The sequence below is a fragment of the Syngnathus floridae genome, chromosome 12 (genome assembly GCF_059516105.1).
Source record: "Syngnathus floridae isolate MCC-2025c chromosome 12, RoL_Sflo_1.0, whole genome shotgun sequence".
Lineage (NCBI taxonomy): Eukaryota > Metazoa > Chordata > Actinopteri > Syngnathiformes > Syngnathidae > Syngnathus > Syngnathus floridae.
Genome location: NC_142424.1, coordinates 4,159,787 through 4,178,994, shown reverse-complemented (window position 1 = coordinate 4,178,994; position 19,208 = coordinate 4,159,787). Strand labels below are relative to the sequence as shown.

At 43.4% G+C, this 19,208-nt stretch overlaps 2 protein-coding genes across 5 annotated transcripts; both read left to right on the top strand.

Moving 5' to 3' along the window:
• The first annotated feature begins 51 nt into the window (after positions 1–51).
• Positions 52–8,212, top strand: ark2n (arkadia (rnf111) N-terminal like PKA signaling regulator 2n). Of its 4 annotated transcripts, none has more exons than XM_088391838.1 (5): positions 64–294; positions 1,026–1,880; positions 5,692–5,862; positions 6,205–6,319; positions 6,397–8,212. In XM_088391838.1, exons 2-5 carry the CDS (start codon positions 1,091–1,093, stop codon positions 6,605–6,607), a joined length of 1,287 nt encoding a protein of 428 aa, XP_088247964.1. In that variant the 5' UTR covers positions 64–294; positions 1,026–1,090; the 3' UTR covers positions 6,608–8,212. The 4 variants fall into 4 exon arrangements, with proteins under 4 accessions (XP_088247966.1, XP_088247968.1, XP_088247964.1 ...); XM_088391839.1 differs by lacking the exon at positions 64–294 and adding an exon at positions 340–438; XM_088391842.1 differs by lacking the exon at positions 5,692–5,862 and having other exon boundaries at positions 59–294.
• Positions 8,213–9,583: 1,371 nt separating this feature from the next.
• On the top strand, positions 9,584–18,824 carry ark2ca (arkadia (RNF111) C-terminal like ring finger ubiquitin ligase 2Ca). Its single transcript, XM_088392534.1, has 8 exons — positions 9,584–9,919; positions 14,119–14,419; positions 14,484–14,597; positions 14,670–14,799; positions 14,876–14,980; positions 15,051–15,146; positions 15,212–15,315; positions 15,702–18,824. Exons 1-8 carry the CDS (start codon positions 9,859–9,861, stop codon positions 15,817–15,819), a joined length of 1,029 nt encoding a protein of 342 aa, XP_088248660.1. The 5' UTR covers positions 9,584–9,858; the 3' UTR covers positions 15,820–18,824.
• Positions 18,825–19,208: the final 384 nt, after the last annotated feature.

Genomic DNA, 19,208 nt, shown 5'->3' with positions numbered 1-19,208 from the left:
AACTCCGGACGTTTGAGGGCGCTAGCGCCCCAGTAGCCGCCGGAAAATGACGTTTTTGCTTTGTGAGGCCGACGCAGACATTTTAAAATAAACATTTAGCTAACGGCTAAATGCTACACCATCAGAGCGCTCGCGAAGGGGCGAGCGCACTGCGCCATAAATTAAATTCATATACACCTAGGTTTGTCATTTTGTTAGAATTTAATGAACGGCGTTTCGTGGATGATAGAAGAAACGTAAGCACGAAGATGTCGAAGAGTCTAACGCCGGGAAAGGGAGCTCGTTAACACCGTGGTAAGTAACTGTCGCATTGACTGCTAAGTTAGCTTCCTTGAGCTAAGTTGACTGCGTCTACGATCTCGCTTAGAACGGACTCGCTTCCATTTGAGGACGCAGGTGCAACGTTATGCAATGGCTCCGCATAATGAATATTTTCCGGTGACATTCTTTTTGCTTTTTACCAAGTTTGTGTGCAGTTTTGGAACATTCTAGTTTTCGATCCCTCGTTAGCCTTCGTTAGCCTCTGTTGCTTGCTTGGTTGACTAGCTGGCAAGCGAGCCACAGGCATCAACTAGCTAAGTCATTCATTCTGGCACAAGTAGACGTCTCGGGTTGCTCGCCCGGCTTAATGTGGGCTTGGGAGCATTTAGCGGGCATTTACAAATATACACCGAGAATGATTGACATGGAGGTGACTCATGAGTATATCAAAATTAAACTTGATTTCAAAGTCAATGCGCGATTTGTTGTTTGATGTACTATTGTATGAGCGAAACTCGTTTCCTTTGCCTTTGATGGTGGGACTTTTTTCTTTTGCTTAAGTTGTACGTTATGTTGAATAGCATGCTGCTATATGCTAGCCCGCCCATTTGTCAGCGGGTGACCGACACTGTTACTCTGCTAAAACACTTGAAAGTTACAATAAAAATTGTTCAAGTGATTTGTGAACATGTGCACAATAATTTACTTCCACTTCTAGATGCTAGATTTTGTTGTTATAGATTGATGATTTTTTTCCTCCGCAGGTGAGTGCCTGTTGAGGCACCTTGGTCCACGTTTGTTGGACCATAGGGCATTTCATTGAACTAGCATGAAGATGGCTGATTTGGAGAAGACAGAAGAATTTGTTGATGCAGAGTGTCCCTCCGAGCGCCTCGACGAAGCACAATCAACCACCACGTCAGTCCAGGATGAACATCTCAAAACCGAGACTACCACAAGTACCAGTTCCCCCCCAAGGGAAAAGGAGGATGATAGCCCCTTGCACACAGAGGGTGAGCAGAGTCTCCTCTCCATGCCCTGTTTGATGAAGGAGCTTCGCAGAGACTCCCCCGAGTCGCAGCAGGCCTCCACGGGGAGCGAGAAACCGGCCTCCCGTCACATCTATGAGAGTGACTCCTCCAACCCGTGCATGCTCTCCCCCTCGTCCAGCGGCCACTTGGCAGACTCTGACACGCTCTCCTCGGGGGGTGAAGGCACCAGAGAGGAGACGGAAACTAAAATGGAAGCCGACGTCGACAAGGATGCCGACCGGCAACCCAGCGGGAGGAAATCCCGGCGATCGCGTTCGGAGAGCGAGGCGCCGCCCAACGCGATGGCGGCAAAAAAGAACCGCTGTCAGCCAGCCGGAGCAGGCGGGCTGGAGAAGCAGATCAACGGCAAGCAGGCCAAGGTGAAAGGCCACCGCAGCCAGAAACACAAGGAGCGGATGCGCCTGCTGCGGCAGAAGCGCGAGGCGGCGGCGCGGAAGAAATACAACCTGCTGCAGGACAGCAGTACCAGCGACAGCGAGCTCACGTGCGACTCCAGCACCAGCTCCTCTGACGACGACGATGACGACACCTCGGGAGGCAGCAAGACAATCAAGACGGATATTCCAGGTAAATTCACCTCCCCACCCGTAGAGCCTTTCTCAGGGGTGGGCAAATCTTTTCTCCTCAAGGGCCACAGTTTAGCTTTCAACTGGTAGAAGCTTCATTCTAATATTTGTTAATGTACATTTATTTCAAATTCAGTAGTTCACTAGAAACCACGACAGAGATTATATCGCACTTCAACAAGGTTAGGAAAAATGTTTTAATAATATAATGCAGGACTCTTGATCTTGTAAATGCCCGCTGGGCTGGATTAAAGAGCAGCAGGCCATACTTTGCCCATTCTTGGTCTATCTCGGATAAAAAGTACAGTGAAGGACGTGGTGTGCATGCTGTGAACATTTCTCATATCCCCATAACTCGTGAAAACGGGATTCATGAAACGTTTTGGACGTGTCAAACCAAGCATTGTCCTTTTTGATTTGTTTCGTCACCTGTTCTTTCTCACACACATCATGTCATCTCGTCTCCCCCCCGCTTACAAGGTTGCGCTCATTCATTTGTCCAATGTTCCGTCGGAGCGCCGGTTGCATGCTGCGTCCGTGCCTCGGAGGGTCTTCATTTCGTGGAAGCCACAGGTGTCGCCCACGCCGTACGCGAGACGTGGTTAAGCCAGCGGGCCATTTGCTGTAAATAGATTCTGCTTGCCAGCTTGAGCTCACCATGAATCTGAACTCCAGACACCTTGTTTGGCCTTGGAGTGCACGCCGAAAGGTGTTAATGGATGGAGTCGTTTTAAAGTCACTCTGTTGGCGGCGAGATGTTCAAAAGGTGACGTGATTGGTTGCCGCTTTGGTCCGGTGGCTGCTCTGGTAGTTAGCGACGGCTAAACTGCTAATGCTACATGTGGTGGCTATGCAGACTCCGCTAGCATTTTTCATGCTTGATTGTGGAGCAGAGTACATTTTTTTTTACCTGTGGACTGTCAAAAAGGATGTATTTGTTGAAGATTTTTATTTTCATAGATCATGTTGAGATTTTTACGGTCACTTATGACTATTTTTCACTTCAATTACACGTCAACGTTGGTTCTTGGGTGTGCTTGGAACTCGGCATGTGATATATGACATCATTTATGTGTGCTTTATCTCCCCCCCCCCCCCTCCTTTTGAGTTTTCTCATCCCAACAAGCTGCTTGGTCCTCTTCTAACCTCACGTCATGTTTGCAATTTCAGCTTGTAAATATTAGCCGGCTCTCTCAAGTCTCACAGTTTAGCGCAGATATGCCACCAAACGGGCCTCCAAAGCCAACCATCGGGGATCCGTAGGAAGATGTCAACCATTTCAGTATTTTCCAACATCTTTAAAACCAGACTGCATGATGTAGTCCATCAGCATGAAAGCGTCCCGATCTGCACGTAAAACGAGAACGCAAAAAAAGTGTCATTCTCTCTTTTGTTCCAAAAAAAAAAGTCCACTCAGGAAGCATGACTCCACTACCACTGTATGTTCTTAAGCCTTGGCCTCAATGTCTTTCAAGCTGGCTTCAGACGTGCGTCGGAGAGATCCAGAGTGGGCTCCCACATTCACGGGCTGCTGGACAGCGGCTCTTGGGACAGGAACGGCATCAGCAGCGTGTTGGAGGAGGCCATGACACGCTTCGCCGTCATGCAGCGCCAGACCGAAGAGCGCTTCCGCGTCTGGATGGAAAAGCTCGCGCACCTCGACTCGGACGACTCATCCAAGCGCTCGAGCGACGCCCCCGAAGGCGGGCAACAGCAGCCGCAACCTCCCCAAGGAGCGCGCCCTTCGCCCGCTAGTTCCTTTTTGCCGTCGTCCGAGTCCGCCGAGACGATGGCCGCCTACGTGTTGGCGCGGGCGAGCAACAACGCCGCCGCCACTTCCGGAAACAACAACATCCTACCTGAAGCCGTCACTCAGAACGGAAACCTTGCCGTTCCGGATCCCGGTCTCTTGAATGTTTAGACGCAACTTCGAACTGTGATTTCACGAAATTAATATCACGCCAGGACTAGACGCCCGGATGCTGGCATTGAATCACTGTGAGACTTGGGAATATTTGCAAACCTGCATGGGACATCCCGCCGTAGACTGCCGAGTCAGGGCTACAGTTGTCTTTGGATGTTTTATTTTTTTTTTTTCATACCCCCCTTTCCCCTCCTTTTTCCTCTAACTGTACTCTCACACTCGATCGTGTCATTCTTCCGAAAACTCAGCCGCCACAGACTGATTCGCACGGACAGGGAGGAGCGGCAGCGGAGTAGCATGGTGCCTTGTCATTCAGCAGCTCCTCGTGTTCCTTTCCCCACTTCAAGTAACGTTTACACTCTGCATGTGTACATCCCGTGACGGCCTTCATTGGAGTGGCAGAGCTTTACTTCACAGGATGTTTTGCCTTCGAAACAATACTTTTGCATCGTTGGACTAGAAGTGTTTACATTATTATTTTTTTCGGGTCACAGTCGCCGCTACCACTGCGCTTTGTGCAGTGACTCGAATTCGTGGAGAGAGAAATGCCGCTGTTTATTTTTCGAAGCTTATACATATTGATTATATTGTATATAGACTGTATTAGCTCTCCTTAGCTGCAGTGTCGAAAGGCTGACTTTTCAAAATAATATTTTGATTTACGCTGCTTCTTTTGTTGCCGAAAGGGACACGATGCTAGTGAAGTAAAAGTGACCGTTTACTTGTGACTGAAACAGGGTGTATAGAAGAGCCACACTCGAAAAAATTATTTACAAAAAAAAAATAGCAATACGAGGATGAAGTTGTGATATTGGTAGTATCAGTATAGCGTTTATTCTTCGTTCTCATAGTATTTTTTTTTTCTTTTCCTCTCGGCATGGCCCGAATGGTTCCTGTACCAGCAACAGGCCAGAGCATGACAATGTTTACCAACCTCTAAATCTAATCTGGGCGATCATTTGATCACTGACACTCGTGACTTAGTGCGACAGTTCAAAGCAACCTTTTGCCATTAATGAAGGAAACCTATTTATAGCTCGGATGTGTTTTCTGTGGACTTAACGTACCCCCTTCCGCCCCAAGACTGTGTGACATGTTTTGCATGAAAGTTCTATTTAGTATGTAGAATGTCAAATGCAGAGTTGCCACCAGGAAGCATGCCAGCGTGCTAGCTTTAGCATCGCCTCCGCCGCTAACCTCGGTTGAGTGACGCATCAGCATTGCACTTTTTTTTTTCTTTTTAGAACGTTTGTTGTCTCTCGCTAGAGCATTTGAAAAATCACTAAGGACATTTTGTTGTCGGCTCTCAGCCAAGCAGCAGGGCGTCTTCGTTTAACCGCGTCCAATTTCCAGGGTAGAACAAATATTCTCGACTTGTTTTGTTTGGCCTTTATTACCCAGCTGCCATTTTGGTTTTCATCTGAAAAAGGTTATTTGGATGTGTTTTGTATCTATTATATTCCAGTGTAGTTTTTATGTGAGTGGCTGCTATTTCAACAGAAATAAATACAAACAAATCACATACAACAAAAGGCTTCTCTCAAAGGTGGATTATTTCACGCAAACACTTCAACTCTGAATTTTTGTCAAGGGTAAAATTGCCGCTACAAAGAGCCAGCATTTATCAGTTTTTCTTTCAGAGAGAACCCATCTGTTCCTACCCTAGCTGTCAAAACACTGCTGGGTCCCGCTCCATAAAAAAAAGTTATCCATTAGATTTTATAAGGCATTTTGCACAGAACTTTATGGAGCCAAATAAATGACAACAACAAAATGATTCAATGAGGTCTTAAAAAAACAACGACTTGAGTCATTTAGTCGTCATCAGCCAATCCTGTTCATCTCCGAGCCATGTTTTGAATAATCAAGTGTTCTCTCTTCTCCGCAGACGGGCCTCCAGTAGTGGGTCACTTTGATATTTCAGACACTGATTCTAACCAGGAGAGTATGAAAGTGGAGAAAGTCCGGCCCAGTGTGATAAAGCGCGAGCTAGAAACACTCAGAGGCCAGGAAATGGCGCCTCGCTCCGGGTGTATAAGAGCTCTGAGCTCCGTGGCAGGTCAGTTGCAAACCCCCCCGGCAGACTTTGATTTTCCTCCTTCTCCTCCTGCTGCTCCTCTTCAGTAAAAACTGGACTTTTAAGCTTCCTTGGGTTCCATCTTGGCAAGACGTCTCACTCTGCTGCTTCTCTGGTACTTTCTGCCTTCATAATTTAACAGAAGGGGGGTCAATTAAAGCCACAGTTAGCGTTTTGTCCGACGTGATTCTTCTTCTGACCAGCTGCCTTTTATGACGTCGACTCATCATTGTATCTTAAGCAGCTGCGAGACATGAAGCCCCCCCCCCTGCCCCTTGGCGCTCCACAAAGTGTTGATTTGTGCTGGTTTTGTTTTTGTCTCAGGCCACGCGGAAGCGGAGACGTCGCACAACAAGGACGGGCGGCAACACAAAGGCCGGATCAGCATCGCGTCGTCCGACAGCGAGGTGGAGATTGTAGGCGTGCAGGAGAACGCTCGGTAAATGCACGCAGGGTGAGATTATCCCAAAAAAAAACCGAAGTTAATCCACAAGTCAACATTTTTGTGTGTTAAAGATGCGCCCACCCTTGCGGCGGCGTGATCAAGAGCTTATCCTCGTGCACCGACGACCATTCGGCCGAGAGGTCCGCCGCCCCCAACACGACGACACACCCACCGCCTCAGCTGTGGACATGCGTCTCCCCTCAATCCAATTGGGTATCCCCGCCAGAGGTGGTAGACCTCACGCTGGACGAGGAGAACAGCGGGCACAAACACTTACCGTAAGGAAGAAAAAAAAAAAGAAAAACCTCTCACACTGAAAATACCCTTACTCTTCCTCGTGGTCACATTTGCCTTCCCAGAGTTTGTTTTTATCCGTTTTTTTTTTGAACAATCGTGTATGAAAGCCATTCTGTTGAGATTTTTTTTTAAAGTTTGTAGATGTGGGTAACACAGCACTTGAGTTGCAGGATTGAGTAAAGGTTAAATCACTTTTTTTTTTTAATGAAAGCAATACCGTCCCTCCAAACTGAGTGTGTGCGTTGTACAGTGAAAACCGATAACTTTGCTGCTGGAGAGCTCGGCCACAAAATGGCACCCGGCCAGCTCCGTTACTAAAAAACAAAAAAGCTGTTTTGTCTTTTGCTCTTTCCATTTTCAATTTGCAATGGAAATGTTCATATCACCAGATGCTAGCTAACGCTATGCTAGATTATCTTGGCACAACAACAGAGAAGATGCCAATAAAAACAAACTGGGAATAATTTAGCGAGGCTAGCACAACACTTAACGTCATTTACATTTCGATGAGAATTTGAGACAAGATGTTGATTATTTTAAAAAGGGCTCAAATAGGCCTGAAGAATTGTGTAGTTTTGGTTACAGCAACTGTTTTCAAGTTTTGAACGCAAATTGAATCTGGAAAGAACGAACGATGCACAGATTCTAATATTTTTTTTTTCTGTTTTGTATCATCCGTTGGTCATGCCTGGTCAAATGGATGGACTGATGGATGAAAGTCTCACCACTGGGTTCTTATTTGACTTAAAGCTTTTGCGATTGGTTGTCATTTTGGTGCTGCTCTGCTTCAAGTACAAGCGTAACATGTTACAAAAAATCAAGACGCGTCGTGTCGTCGTACCCCAATGTCCGGCTTTTTACTCTTTTACTCATCCAAACGATTTGGTAGGGAGACTACAAAAATCCATCTTCCATGTCCTCCTGAATGCCTTGAAATGTACACTGTTTTCCTTTCAAATTCTTTTTACTATCCGGACAAAACTCTTTTGATAGTAAAAAATGCGAGTGTGACCACGTGTGTAACATGTATGATCCGTCACCTCGGCACTGCTATTATTTTTATGCCAGTAATATTTCCTTATTTCTATTTTCCTAAAGGTTGTGTGAGGATGGTAAAATGAGGAGAAAAAAAAAATCCTACGCAAAGATTTTTAAACCAAAGTAGATTTTTTAAATCCCTTTTAAATTGTGTTCATAGCATTCATTGGAATTTTCCCCCAAATATGTGAAAATTTGATTTTCATAATCACAAATGCTTTGGGCAATAGGATGAGTTGATTTTATTTAAAATGCTGTGCATTTGTTTCCTAATATCAAACAAATAGCAGTTTTTAACACTTTTCATCCTGTTTTTTCTCCTAAATATTCGGGCATTGCTCAATGGTGGGGGAAAGAAAGTGCATTCACTCACGTCGTACTTGGCCTCGGCTTTTCCTTCCTCTTGCGTTTTTAGTGTCAGTATTTTAAATTAACAAAGTGTTTATACTTATATATATTTTGTCGCTTCTGCCACATCTTCCTTTAACTTATGTCTGTAGAACAAAAAAGGCTATTTTAAAAACAATAAATAGAATGTTATTTAATGACAAACTTGTGTCCTCCTTTTATTAACAATCACATTTGGGGTTTTATTGATTGGAGAAAAATATTTTATGGAGATTTCGATGAATAATCAAGGGAAACATCAGGAAGTCTACTTTTTTTTTTTTTTTTTTTCTAGCCATTAAAGGGTGTTGTAAATGATCTTAGACCCTTTGTTTCATATTAAGACCGTGTGTGTGTGATGTGGGCCTGCTTTTGTGCCAGAGTGAGAATAATGTGTACAATACTTGACGAGGGCGCCCTTTGTTTTCTTTTAGTAGTCTAGACAAGAAGAGTCTCGCGGCCAACAATACGACCTCACTCACAAAAGTAGCCCGCGGGGGTCAGAGTTCATCTCACGACACCTGCCGCTAGGAGGGCATGTGGAGTTGGGCTCTAAAAGGAGGACAATGAAGGAATGGAGCAATACAGGCAAAGTCCCTCTTTAGTCATCTTTTCAGATCTCAGCTGTATGCTAATATGGACTACGCTGGCCAGGTTGTTAGTTCCAGCACATAAAAAAAAAAGTTGGACAGTGTGAGAGCCTTGGAGACATGTCAGTAAATGTATTTAATGCAATTTCTGCACTGATTTCAATAATTAGGAGAAAATCCTGGGTCTTTATGATGCAGACCCCAATGAGAAAAAAAATCCCCAAAAAGTTTCAAATACTGAAAGGGATCCATATGTGTGTGCACAACTGCAGACTCGAAGCGAGAGACGGTGGGAAGTGTAAGAAGACGACATATGGGACAGAGTTTAGTGACCCCCTCTTTCTCGCCTGGGCCCATCTGTTCCCTCAACCCCCCCCCGGGCTCATAACTCATGGCAATCACACTTTCGGCCTATCTGCATTCTGGTTGCTGGAGTTTGGTGTGAGATTGTACAAGTGATGAAATAGAATTGATATGGTTTGCAGTGGATTTATTAAAAATCTACACACCCCAGTTTGAATTTCAGGTTTTGATCTTCAGCATGGATTCTTATGGATGACCCCACTCTTGGGTGGACGCCTGGGGCTGCCCTCTGGACCTGAGTTGATGTTTAGGACCTTCGCCCTGCCCTCTCCACGCCCCTGGCTCCTAGTTAAAAAAATAAAATAAAATACCCTCGAGCACTTTCATGAAAAGTTGTTGCATACTATAAAGTAGACGTTGCATCGTTTTTAGAATTTATTTTAACTTGCCACGATAAAAAAGTTTAATTTAAAATTAAATTTTATGAAATAAAGTTTGATTTTTTTTGCGACTTTACACAATTATTCAAACAATATATTTCTGAAGATAGTAAATGTAGTTTGCACTTTCAAAGAAAGATTTATTGCCTGTAATGACGAGATTTCCACTAGTTTGGCATCAATTCGAGTTACGTCGCCATCGTACGAACAACGGAACGTCGTCGTTAACCGAGGACTATACGGAGTATCCTGATTGGTTTAGCCGGATGAAAAAAAAGTCCAAAGAGGGGCGTTGTTGTGGTCCGGTTCTTGCTTCTGTGCTGGCTGCTGGGTTCCGTGATTGGATGACGGCTTGTTTTTCGGGGTGGGGGTCTGCGTGTGTTCGTGTGAGCCTCACGTTCAGGCAAAGGGGGGCGACTGGAGGGGATCACTTCCATGGACCATCTGTCTGCCTGGGCTCAACAAAGGAGGACGCAGGATGGTGTTAGTCCATGTCGGATATCTGGTTCTCCCCGTCTTCGGATCGGTTAGAAATAGAGGTACGAGCACCTTTCTTACTTTCGTTAAAATATTTAAAAGGGGAAAAATATTTTCGACGTTGAAATAATGAACACAGCTGACACCTGCTACCGAGCGAGCATCGCTAACATTAGCCGCGTTGCTAACTAGCGCACGTCATTTCTATGCAGTCGTACAAAGCAAAAATACTCATTTGTTTTTTTTCTTTTTCACATAAAAGCCACGAATGGCTGCACCTGTCAACCCGATTTTCCTCCTCACGATTTATACATCAACGTCAGCACTACGACGTGAATATTTTAATAATCAGAGCCGACTCACTCAATATGACAAGTGACGTACGTATGTGCATCGGTTCACCGCCGGCGTCTAATCACACCTTTTAGCTTATGGAAATCGAGAAAAAAAAAATCCTTTTTGGAATGACAAGTAAAAAAATGGAAGGCCTTCGTCATCTAATCTTTCTACTACTACCGCTGCTGCTGATACTACTACATGCATACTAGTGTGGCACCGATGATTTCATTGTGCTTTTATTTGTGTTTTCTTTTTTTCCCTGTTCCATAGTATCGAGGCTGGCTCCACATTCCGCATTTCTCAGACCTTTGTGTCCCCTCTCCTCTCCATTGTGTAGCTAACGATCATCTGCTGCTGTCTGCCCGTGTATAGCCTCTGCCTGTTTTTCTATCTGCATCTATCTGGTCTTGTGGTGGTGGGCAAAATATTCTACCTATCCTTCATCTTGTTACTCCTTCTTTTCTATTTGCTCCTTCCACATTTCCTCTTCCATCTGAAGACAACATTGGCAAAACACCAAAACGAAAATTTCACTCATGCCCTCTGTTGTGTTTACCAAGGAGTATTTGGGCCACACGAAAAAAATCAAAACAAATAAGTGTACTGTATGCTACAAAATTGAAGAGGGAATATTATGAGAATAAAGATAGGATTTGATATTGTCAAGATATTAAAAGATTTTTTTTTTAAATTTACATCACATTAGAACAAAGCTGTGATGGGTCACAATGAGAGAAAATGGTATTTTTATTTTTGTCATGGCAAAACTAAATTTGAATATTTTCAAAAAATTGTAGATTTTTTCGAATAAAATTGTATGGGTCGAGAAAAAGCTGAAACTTCAAAATTCAAGGCAAAAGTAGAATAAAGTAATGTGACTAGAAAACAAAAATTAAAAAAAACAAATTTCAAATAGAGTTAGAAAAAAAAATTGCATTAAATCACAGTATTGCAAAAACAAATTTGTATATTTATCAGAATTTTTGGGGAGAATAAAGTCTGTGTAATGATGATAGACTACAATATAGTTGAGGAAAAAGCTTTATTTCTTTAAGATTAAAGTCATAATATTGTGTGGCCCATATAAGCCTGGGTAGTAACTAAAGAATAACACCTTGTATAGAGTCTTATTTCCACAAGTATTTTTAGTGAGTAACCCATGCTATCTCTACTGCTACTAGACATTGTGATTCTTCCATTTTATGTGTTGGTAGATGACATTCTGCTGTAAATCTCTGTAAAGTGGATACATTTTGACACTCACCCCCCCCCCCCCTTCAATAACATCACTCCCCGTTTCCTCCTCCCTTCTCCAAACGAGGCTTCGATCACAGCCAACAGTCAAGAGGGCTTGATCGAGCTGGCCATCCTCCAAAATTGCACTCGGCCCCTCCCTCTAAAAAAAAATTAAATCGAGCAAGGTCAAGTGTGTTTGATCGATGTTTTTCCAGCGGGTGCAATCTGCCCTGCGAAGATAATAATGCTCACTTTTGATTGAAACAGAAGTATTGATTGTCGTTAATCTGCTGCCTGCTTGCATGAGTATTTACCAAAAATTTCACAACTCTGCCTAGTAGCAAGTAGCCAAGCAAAAATTAAATATTTATTTCTGCATTCGCTAGATAGTTTAATTTCAGTACCTGCAATGTTTTCCTTTTTTCCAAATCAGCCTTATGGGGCACTTATAATTGTGCCCTATGAACTCTGCCTAGATACCAAAGTTAGACAGGTTTAAACTCTAGATGTCACCTATATTTAGTGACTCCTTTTATCCAAAAATTAAGCAAAAATAGTAATTTATGACATGATTGTCATACTCTCACCAATGTGAAAATAAATCTTACAAAATCCTGCTAGATTAATAATTATTTGGCAGTGTCAATCAAAACTGAGCTTTATTATCGTTAAACCAACATTGTGTCTGGGTGGGCGTGTGTATCTCCAACATTCCCGTACATTCCCCTTCAGTTCCCACATTAAATTGGCACATCCAATCCCTCTCCAGTATTTCAGCCTGCGTCACAATGCTATCCATTTTACAGGGATGTGTATCCTGCACTGCTGTAGCGCTCCTTTTGGAAAACAAAACTAGACTCAAAATGTCCTTTTTTTTTTCTTCCTCATGTTGTTGTATGACTAGCTCCTAAAATGCATGCTCATTTTCTTTTTCTCCACATGGAAGAGCATATTCCTATGTACTCTTTTTGTGTAGAAATGTCCCAGCTGTACTGAACTGTGCTGTAAAAAGCATACACATCTACTCATTGGATGCTGCTTCTGTCGTGTTAACCCTCCAGAGAAGCATGGTCGGGGCCTTGCCTTCCGCCTCTTTTATTTGCATGGTATTATTGTGCTTATGCAGGAGCAAATGACGATATAATTTTTTTTATTATCTCACAGTGCCACACCTATTTTTATACTAATATTTTCCAATAAAGACTCTAGTTTTCTTCCTAACCTTCAGTGTGCTTTTTGCTGATTTTTCCATGTCGCTCGCCCCCCCCCCCTTTTTACACTGCCCTTTTACCCCCCCCCCCACCCTCCTCGTCCTCCTCCCTCCACACTGTGCTGTCACTGAGACATTTCCCCTCACTCTTTATGTGCTGCCATTTCTCAGCTGTCCCCGACAGTCGATGCAACTCGCTGCCGCACATACTTGGAATAGGTCTTTTTTTTTTACAGTGGAAAGTCTAATTTAATACTCGGATTTGATTTATTCATGATTCCTCATGGGGGAACAACAGAAATAGAAATTACAGTCAAATTTTACTGCGGAACTTCTGACTTAATTGACTATAATTTTGTTCCAGTAATTTTAATTGCCACCACTGGCGGAGATAGGATTTTTTTTCTTTGGGCAGGGGGGGGGCAATGAATATCTCAGGGGGTCCGTTAAATGAAATAAAAAATGCTACCAAAAAAAAAAAAATTGTATGTTCCCCACAGGGTGGTGGGGAGGAAATGCCCCTGCAGCCCCCCTCTTACTCCGCCAGTGGTTGTCATGCTAACACAGAAATATTAAATATGGCATTTTTTATTACATTCTGCTCACATGCATGTACTGTCAATATGAGTTAATTTTATGTGATGACACACATCCACACTGGCCGAGAGAGCGTTGCATGATGGGATAGCGCTGCAGCAGACAGCAGACGGGATTATGCTGAGGAGAGAGGAGGTGTGATTGTGTAGTTGCAGTGATGGGAGCAGCAGGGAGTAGGGGGGGGTGTGTGTGTATGTGGGGGGGCTGCTTTTAGAGTGGTGGGCTCGACATGTCAGACTGCTGCAATCGTACGTGGGCGGAGTTTTCGGGAAGTCAGTCAAGTGAGGACACGCCGTAGGATGGGGGGGGGGGTACTCGGCGCCAATCAGATCCAAGCCGGGGATGAAAGTATAACAGGCCTTGTTACTGCAGGCACCACTGCAATATGTCAAATATTAATACCCGGAGACAAACGGTTTGATATTTACATGCCCTTACGCAAACGTTCTGCCTTTTTAGTCAATCAACAAAACAAAGTCTGACATTTCTGCTCCACTTGCTCAGAGGAATATTAATATCTATTGTTGACCATTTAAGGGGCTAATTTATGAATGAGGAACCATCTGACCTCACTATAAATTGCCGGAAATGATGGGTTCGATTTAATCCAATAATGCACTTTATGATGATGAGTATTTTTGCTTTTTATGTCGCCATGACAACCATCCTTATTAGACTCCCGCTTCTCATTCCACAACAGCAGGCAGAGGAGTGAGCTACTTGGAAGTCATTTGTTCTCTCCTAACCTTTCTACCCGTTCTCCTATCGTTCAACACTCAGTTGATTATTGCCTGCGACTTTTTGCAGAGAGCTACTTTCAGCCTCGACAGTTTGTTTAAAAAAAAAAAAAAAAAAATTGGATCTTTTCTGACCACGCAGGTGCACACTTCACCAGGCACCAACACAGCCATGCTACCTCCTGCCGACATTTTCACCTGGGCGCCCCGCAGGCGCCCATCTCGGCCGAGTTCCCTTTAGGACACGCCGGCCAGCCCGCTCAGACGGGCCTGGCCGCCCACCTCCCCCCCGCGCACCATCAACCCCTCGCTGCCCTGCCTGCCGCCCCACAGTTCCAGGACGTGTCGGGGCCTCCGTTCCTACCTCAGGCCTTACACCAGCAATACCTCATCCAGCAGCAGCTTCTAGAAGCGCAGCACCGCCGGATTCTCCCACACTCCAGGTGATTTGCAGAGAGAAAAAAAATAGACTACAAAACAAGACTAATATTTACAAATCGCCCACAGAAGGACCCAAGAACGAGTTCCCCTCAACCCCCACCGTCTCCGCTCGGCTTACGAGTACTCCCCGCCTCTCCACGCCCTGCAGCAACCCAGATACCTGGCCGAAGGCACCGACTGGTGAGTCAGCGTCTTAAAAGCGACGTGTTCTCGTCTGTCACGTCTAAACGGCACCGTCTGTCCGCCTGGCAGGGATCTCAGCGTCGACGCCGGCCTCCCTCACCACCAGTACCATCTGCAGCAGCTGCCGCAGCACTACCAGCACTACCTGGCCTCTCCCCGAATGCATCACTTTCCCAGGAACACGTCCTCTGCACAAGTGGTTTGTACTTAATGCTTATCTGGCCAGCCTTCACCATTCTGTGAAAGATTAGAAACTAGACATTTTTTTTTGCTAGGTTGTGCATGAAATCAGAAACTACCCATACCCCCAACTGCACCTGTTGGCACTGCAGAGTTTGAACCCCTCCAGGCATGCTACAGCTGTGCGGGAGAGCTACGAGGTAAAAAAAATAAATAAATAAATAAATAAATAAAAGGTTGACAAATTAAACGTGTATTGTTTTATCCAAGGAGCTTCTTCAGTTGGAGGACCGGCTAGGCAGCGTTAATCGAGGTGCAGTGCAGACCACCATCGAGCGCTTCACCTTTCCGCACAAATATAAAAAGGTAACAATTGACATGGACATCTCATGGAAGGCCCTTTGGAGTCTAACCTTCTGCTCCTGAAACAGAGGAAGCCATTGCAGCTGAAGCTCGGTGGGGAAGAAGAAGAGACGGACGTGGATGAGAAGTGCACCATCTGCTTGTCCATGCTGGAAGACGGCGAGGACGTCAGGTAAGCTGATTATCGAAAATATACATTACTAATCGGTTTTGTCATTGTTGGCAAGCGTGAATCCGTTCCAAAAAGTTAGGCTCAAACAATCGTACAAAAACTAAAGCAATAGTTTCCATTAGAAATAATGTAAATCAATTTAATCCGTTCTAGATCAGGAAAAAAAAATCATTTCACATGATAGTATTTTGTAACGGAGGGTCCAAGTCGAATTTTTAAGGGGGGGTTGTGGCAGCCAGGGCTCGGGTTGCGACATATGTGTGCATCCTCAGCTGTCTCTAGAATTGATGACTGGGCAGCACGTATGTTCTTACACCTGACAGGGCAAAACTAAAGTAAGCCAAAGTAAGTGAACACCCTCCGCTCCTCGTCCTTGTGTCCCACAGGAGGTTACCCTGCATGCATCTCTTCCACCAAGGCTGCGTGGACCAATGGCTGGCGACCAGCAGGAAATGTCCAATCTGTCGAGTTGACATTGAGACGCAGCTGAACCCCGACAGCTGATGAGATTTTTCACCCCCCCATGCCGTTTCCTACCACGCTCCTGCTTTCTTCCATCCTCCTCTTCTCACCCCTCCCCCACGGGTGCTTTTGCCAAATGTCTCCTGACTTTTGATGTGACTTTTTTTTTCTTTTGGACTCTCGCTTTACTGAGCCAAGCCAGGGAGTAGAAGTACAAGAGAACTCTATCTCTCTTCTCGCCCCCCCCCCCCCCCCCTTTCTCTCTTTCTATAGAACACAAGCACATCTGCACACACTAACAAGTCGTGTACACAGGGTTTCATTGTAGCTTGCTGGTTTTACGTGGTGACCGTGGTGGTGTGGTGCAGGGGTTCTCAAACTTTTTGGGTCCAGGGATCCTTTACAGAGATTTTTTTTTGTAACCCAATCTTAATACTAAACATAATTTGTCATAGGAATTAAAAAGTTACCTAATTTCAAGGGGGGTTATAATATTACAATGTTTTCTCTAGGGGAAAAATAATTATGAGAATTAAATTGTATTGTTTTTTTTTATTGAAAAAATAATCATCTTTACAAGAAAAATGTTTTCTCAAGGAGATAAAAAGTTAATGAGAATTAAGTCGTATTTTTCCAACGTCAAGCCGAAATATTATAATTAAGTTCCTGTAAAGTGGAAATAAATCGAAGTCTTATTATGAATTATTTTCCAGATGCCCACGTTACAGCTCGCGGAACCCGGGGGCCCGAGGACTCCAGTTTGAGAACCAATGGTGTAGTGTAGGCGCCTCTGAGCCGTGTAGCATGTCCTTAAAGCCATGACTTAACGTCCCATTGCGAGCTGACTGTCTTTCTCGATTCTCTCTCTGACTCTTTCTCTTTTTCCTTCTTCCTGGAACACAAAAATGCCGTGTTTACCTTTTATGATCGTAGAGTAGCAGCAAGCACGCGTGGCGCGCCACCGCCTCCTTCGGGGTAGGGGGCGCCCCCGAGCGCCATCTGTGGCGTGTTTTTAAAGCTATCGTGCAGCTTTAACGTTTTGCAATACGCTCGTGTCGATCGACACTGCCGGCCGCTGAGTCGGTGAATCGCCACAGTTCAAACTATGTTGCAAGAAGGTTGCTGAAAAAAGAGCTGGAACCTTTCCATGGGAAAAATTGCCTACTAGTTAGCTACTATTCTAAAAATAACTCACCTGTGAAATTATTTGATTAGCATCAACTGTATTTTAATTTTATAATATTTATTTTCTGTTATTCCTCAGCTCAGCTTCCCATGGAAAGTTTCCGGCCACCTTCATTGCCCTGTTTTGCAACTCGAGCTGCCAAACAAACGCCGCATGTGTGCTTGCCCTGTCGCGCAACATTAGCACAACGCTTCCGTGAATTACGGGATGCTTCAACTTATTACATCACAAAGCCAAAAAAAAAATAAAATGGACGCTATCATGCACTGTTGGAGTATACTAGTATTAGTAGTAGTCGTATGTGGGAAGCTTTAGCGCTGTCCTTGTTAGCTTTTCCGAATGAAAACTGCATGCATTTGTGGTCCCGGCAGCTTAAAACTACAAAGATGGCGTCCTTTATTATTTCAGAGCTGAAGAACAAGCACAGGCTTTTTATTGGCTCCTACTTGAGTGCGTGATTTTTTTTTTTTTTTGTGCGACTCGCCCCTCCCTTTCCCTTGTGGTTGCTATGCCGGTTGCTATGCTGTATCGCTGTAGAATGTGACGTGCGACGGAGGCAGCCTCTCTCTCACAGTGCACAAACAACGACACACTGAATTCTCATTCAAACGTGACAACGCCCTTTACGCACTGTGATTGTGATTAATTTTTTACGTTGATTTTTTTTTCGTCTTGTGCACTGCCAGTGTCGACACTGCCTCCGCCTGTGATGACGAAGTGTTCATAGTTTACACAGGGTGTTGTCCATTGAGATGCCTTAAGTATTTAACAATCATAATTTATTACTAACTGTAGATACAGTGGCTATTTAATTTTTTTATCATTTTATTTATTTAGACACACACACACATTAAATTGCTATGAAAAGAAACGATTACCTCATCTTCTGCATTGTTTCCAGTGCTTTGCATGCAGCTGAATGGGAATACTAAGGAAATATTTACAAAAAAGACAAAAATATTATTATTACTGCTGCTGCTCTCCGTTAAAGCCTCCCCTATCATCTTCCAGTGGTGCTGTGGATATCGCTGACATTCCATCCCATGCAACACTTGCCAATGCTGTGACATAATATTTAGTGGACAAACTGCAATGGAGTTGACTGGTTCTTATTATTTCGATTTTTTTTTTTTTTTTTTTGCACTGTTCAGATTAGGGAACCCTCTCACTGGCACCTCTGTGCTTATTAACATTACTGTGTTTTTTTCCCCCTTAAACACTTAAAACAGTGCCTCACAAAATAAAAAAAAAATTAAAAAAAGGCACTTTATTTCGTTTTTTTTGGTTTTTATTTCCATCCTTCCTCTTAGTTTCCTTTGACAGTGTACGGAAGGTTTTTAAAGCACAACTGCATGTTTTCTCAGGTTTCAATGCACTGATTCAATGGCTTGAGATTGACTTTACAAATTTTTTTTTTTTTCCCGTAAAATCGTTTTTCTTTATGTTGCTTGAATGCAAACAACGCACGGAAATATCTCGCCCGAAAAGAAGAGTGCCAGTGAAAGGGCTGCCGCTATTTTTGTGTGTGTGTATAAATCGGATCAATCTGCTGTTCTAGCCGTGACTGCGCAATGTTTTTCAATATAGGATATTTTATCGAAAATAGAATTATTTATCATGAATATTAAAGCAATACCGCATTAACGGTGACGAGTGTGTGCGACGTGGAAGAACATATTGCGAATACGTGTTAGATTCACGCGTGGTGGAATTTTTTTGTACCTTATTTATTCTTACTACTAATGATGATGATTTCAAAAGTGGCATTGCTAAACCCAAACTTTTTTTGTTTTTTTGTTTTGAAATTGTTTCATGGCTTGTACATTATCTTTTTGTATGTGCTCTTTTTGTAATAAAATGCGGAAACAACAAAGTTGTCAAATGTGAATCATGTTTCTACTTAATCAAATTATTATAAAATTAAAAAAATCTAAAATTAAATGCTTGTAATCTTACATTAAAATAATTATTCTTGCAAAAATAAAAAAAATCCATCCTAAAAGTAATGTTAAAAATTGTTTATTCTTGCAACTTTTTTTATTAATCATTTGATTTGTTTTTTAATGACTCGTGGAAAAAAAGCCTTAAAATTAATTTTTTTTTGACTTATACAAAACTCAACAATCCAGCAAAGCAAGTGAAACTCTTTGGGCTTCAAAAAATTGGCACAGTTTTTTTTTTTTTCTGACCAAAACAAACAAAAAAAGTAAAAATGTAAATTTTTGTCACATTTCCCAATGTAAAC

Bases quoted from the DNA above. Each gene is read 5' to 3' on its own strand.
- ark2ca (XM_088392534.1), top strand. From the start codon at position 9,859: ATGGTGTTAGTCCATGTCGGATATCTGGTTCTCCCCGTCTTCGGATCG. The intron at 9,920-14,118 runs GTACGAGCACCT...CTGACCACGCAG, and splicing joins CGGATCGGTTAGAAATAGAG to GTGCACACTTCACCAGGCAC. The intron at 14,981-15,050 runs GTAAAAAAAATA...GTTTTATCCAAG, and splicing joins CTGTGCGGGAGAGCTACGAG to GAGCTTCTTCAGTTGGAGGA.
- ark2n (XM_088391838.1), top strand. From the start codon at position 1,091: ATGAAGATGGCTGATTTGGAGAAGACAGAAGAATTTGTTGATGCAGAG. The intron at 5,863-6,204 runs GTCAGTTGCAAA...TTTTTGTCTCAG, and splicing joins AGCTCTGAGCTCCGTGGCAG to GCCACGCGGAAGCGGAGACG. The intron at 6,320-6,396 runs GTAAATGCACGC...TGTGTGTTAAAG, and splicing joins GGCGTGCAGGAGAACGCTCG to ATGCGCCCACCCTTGCGGCG.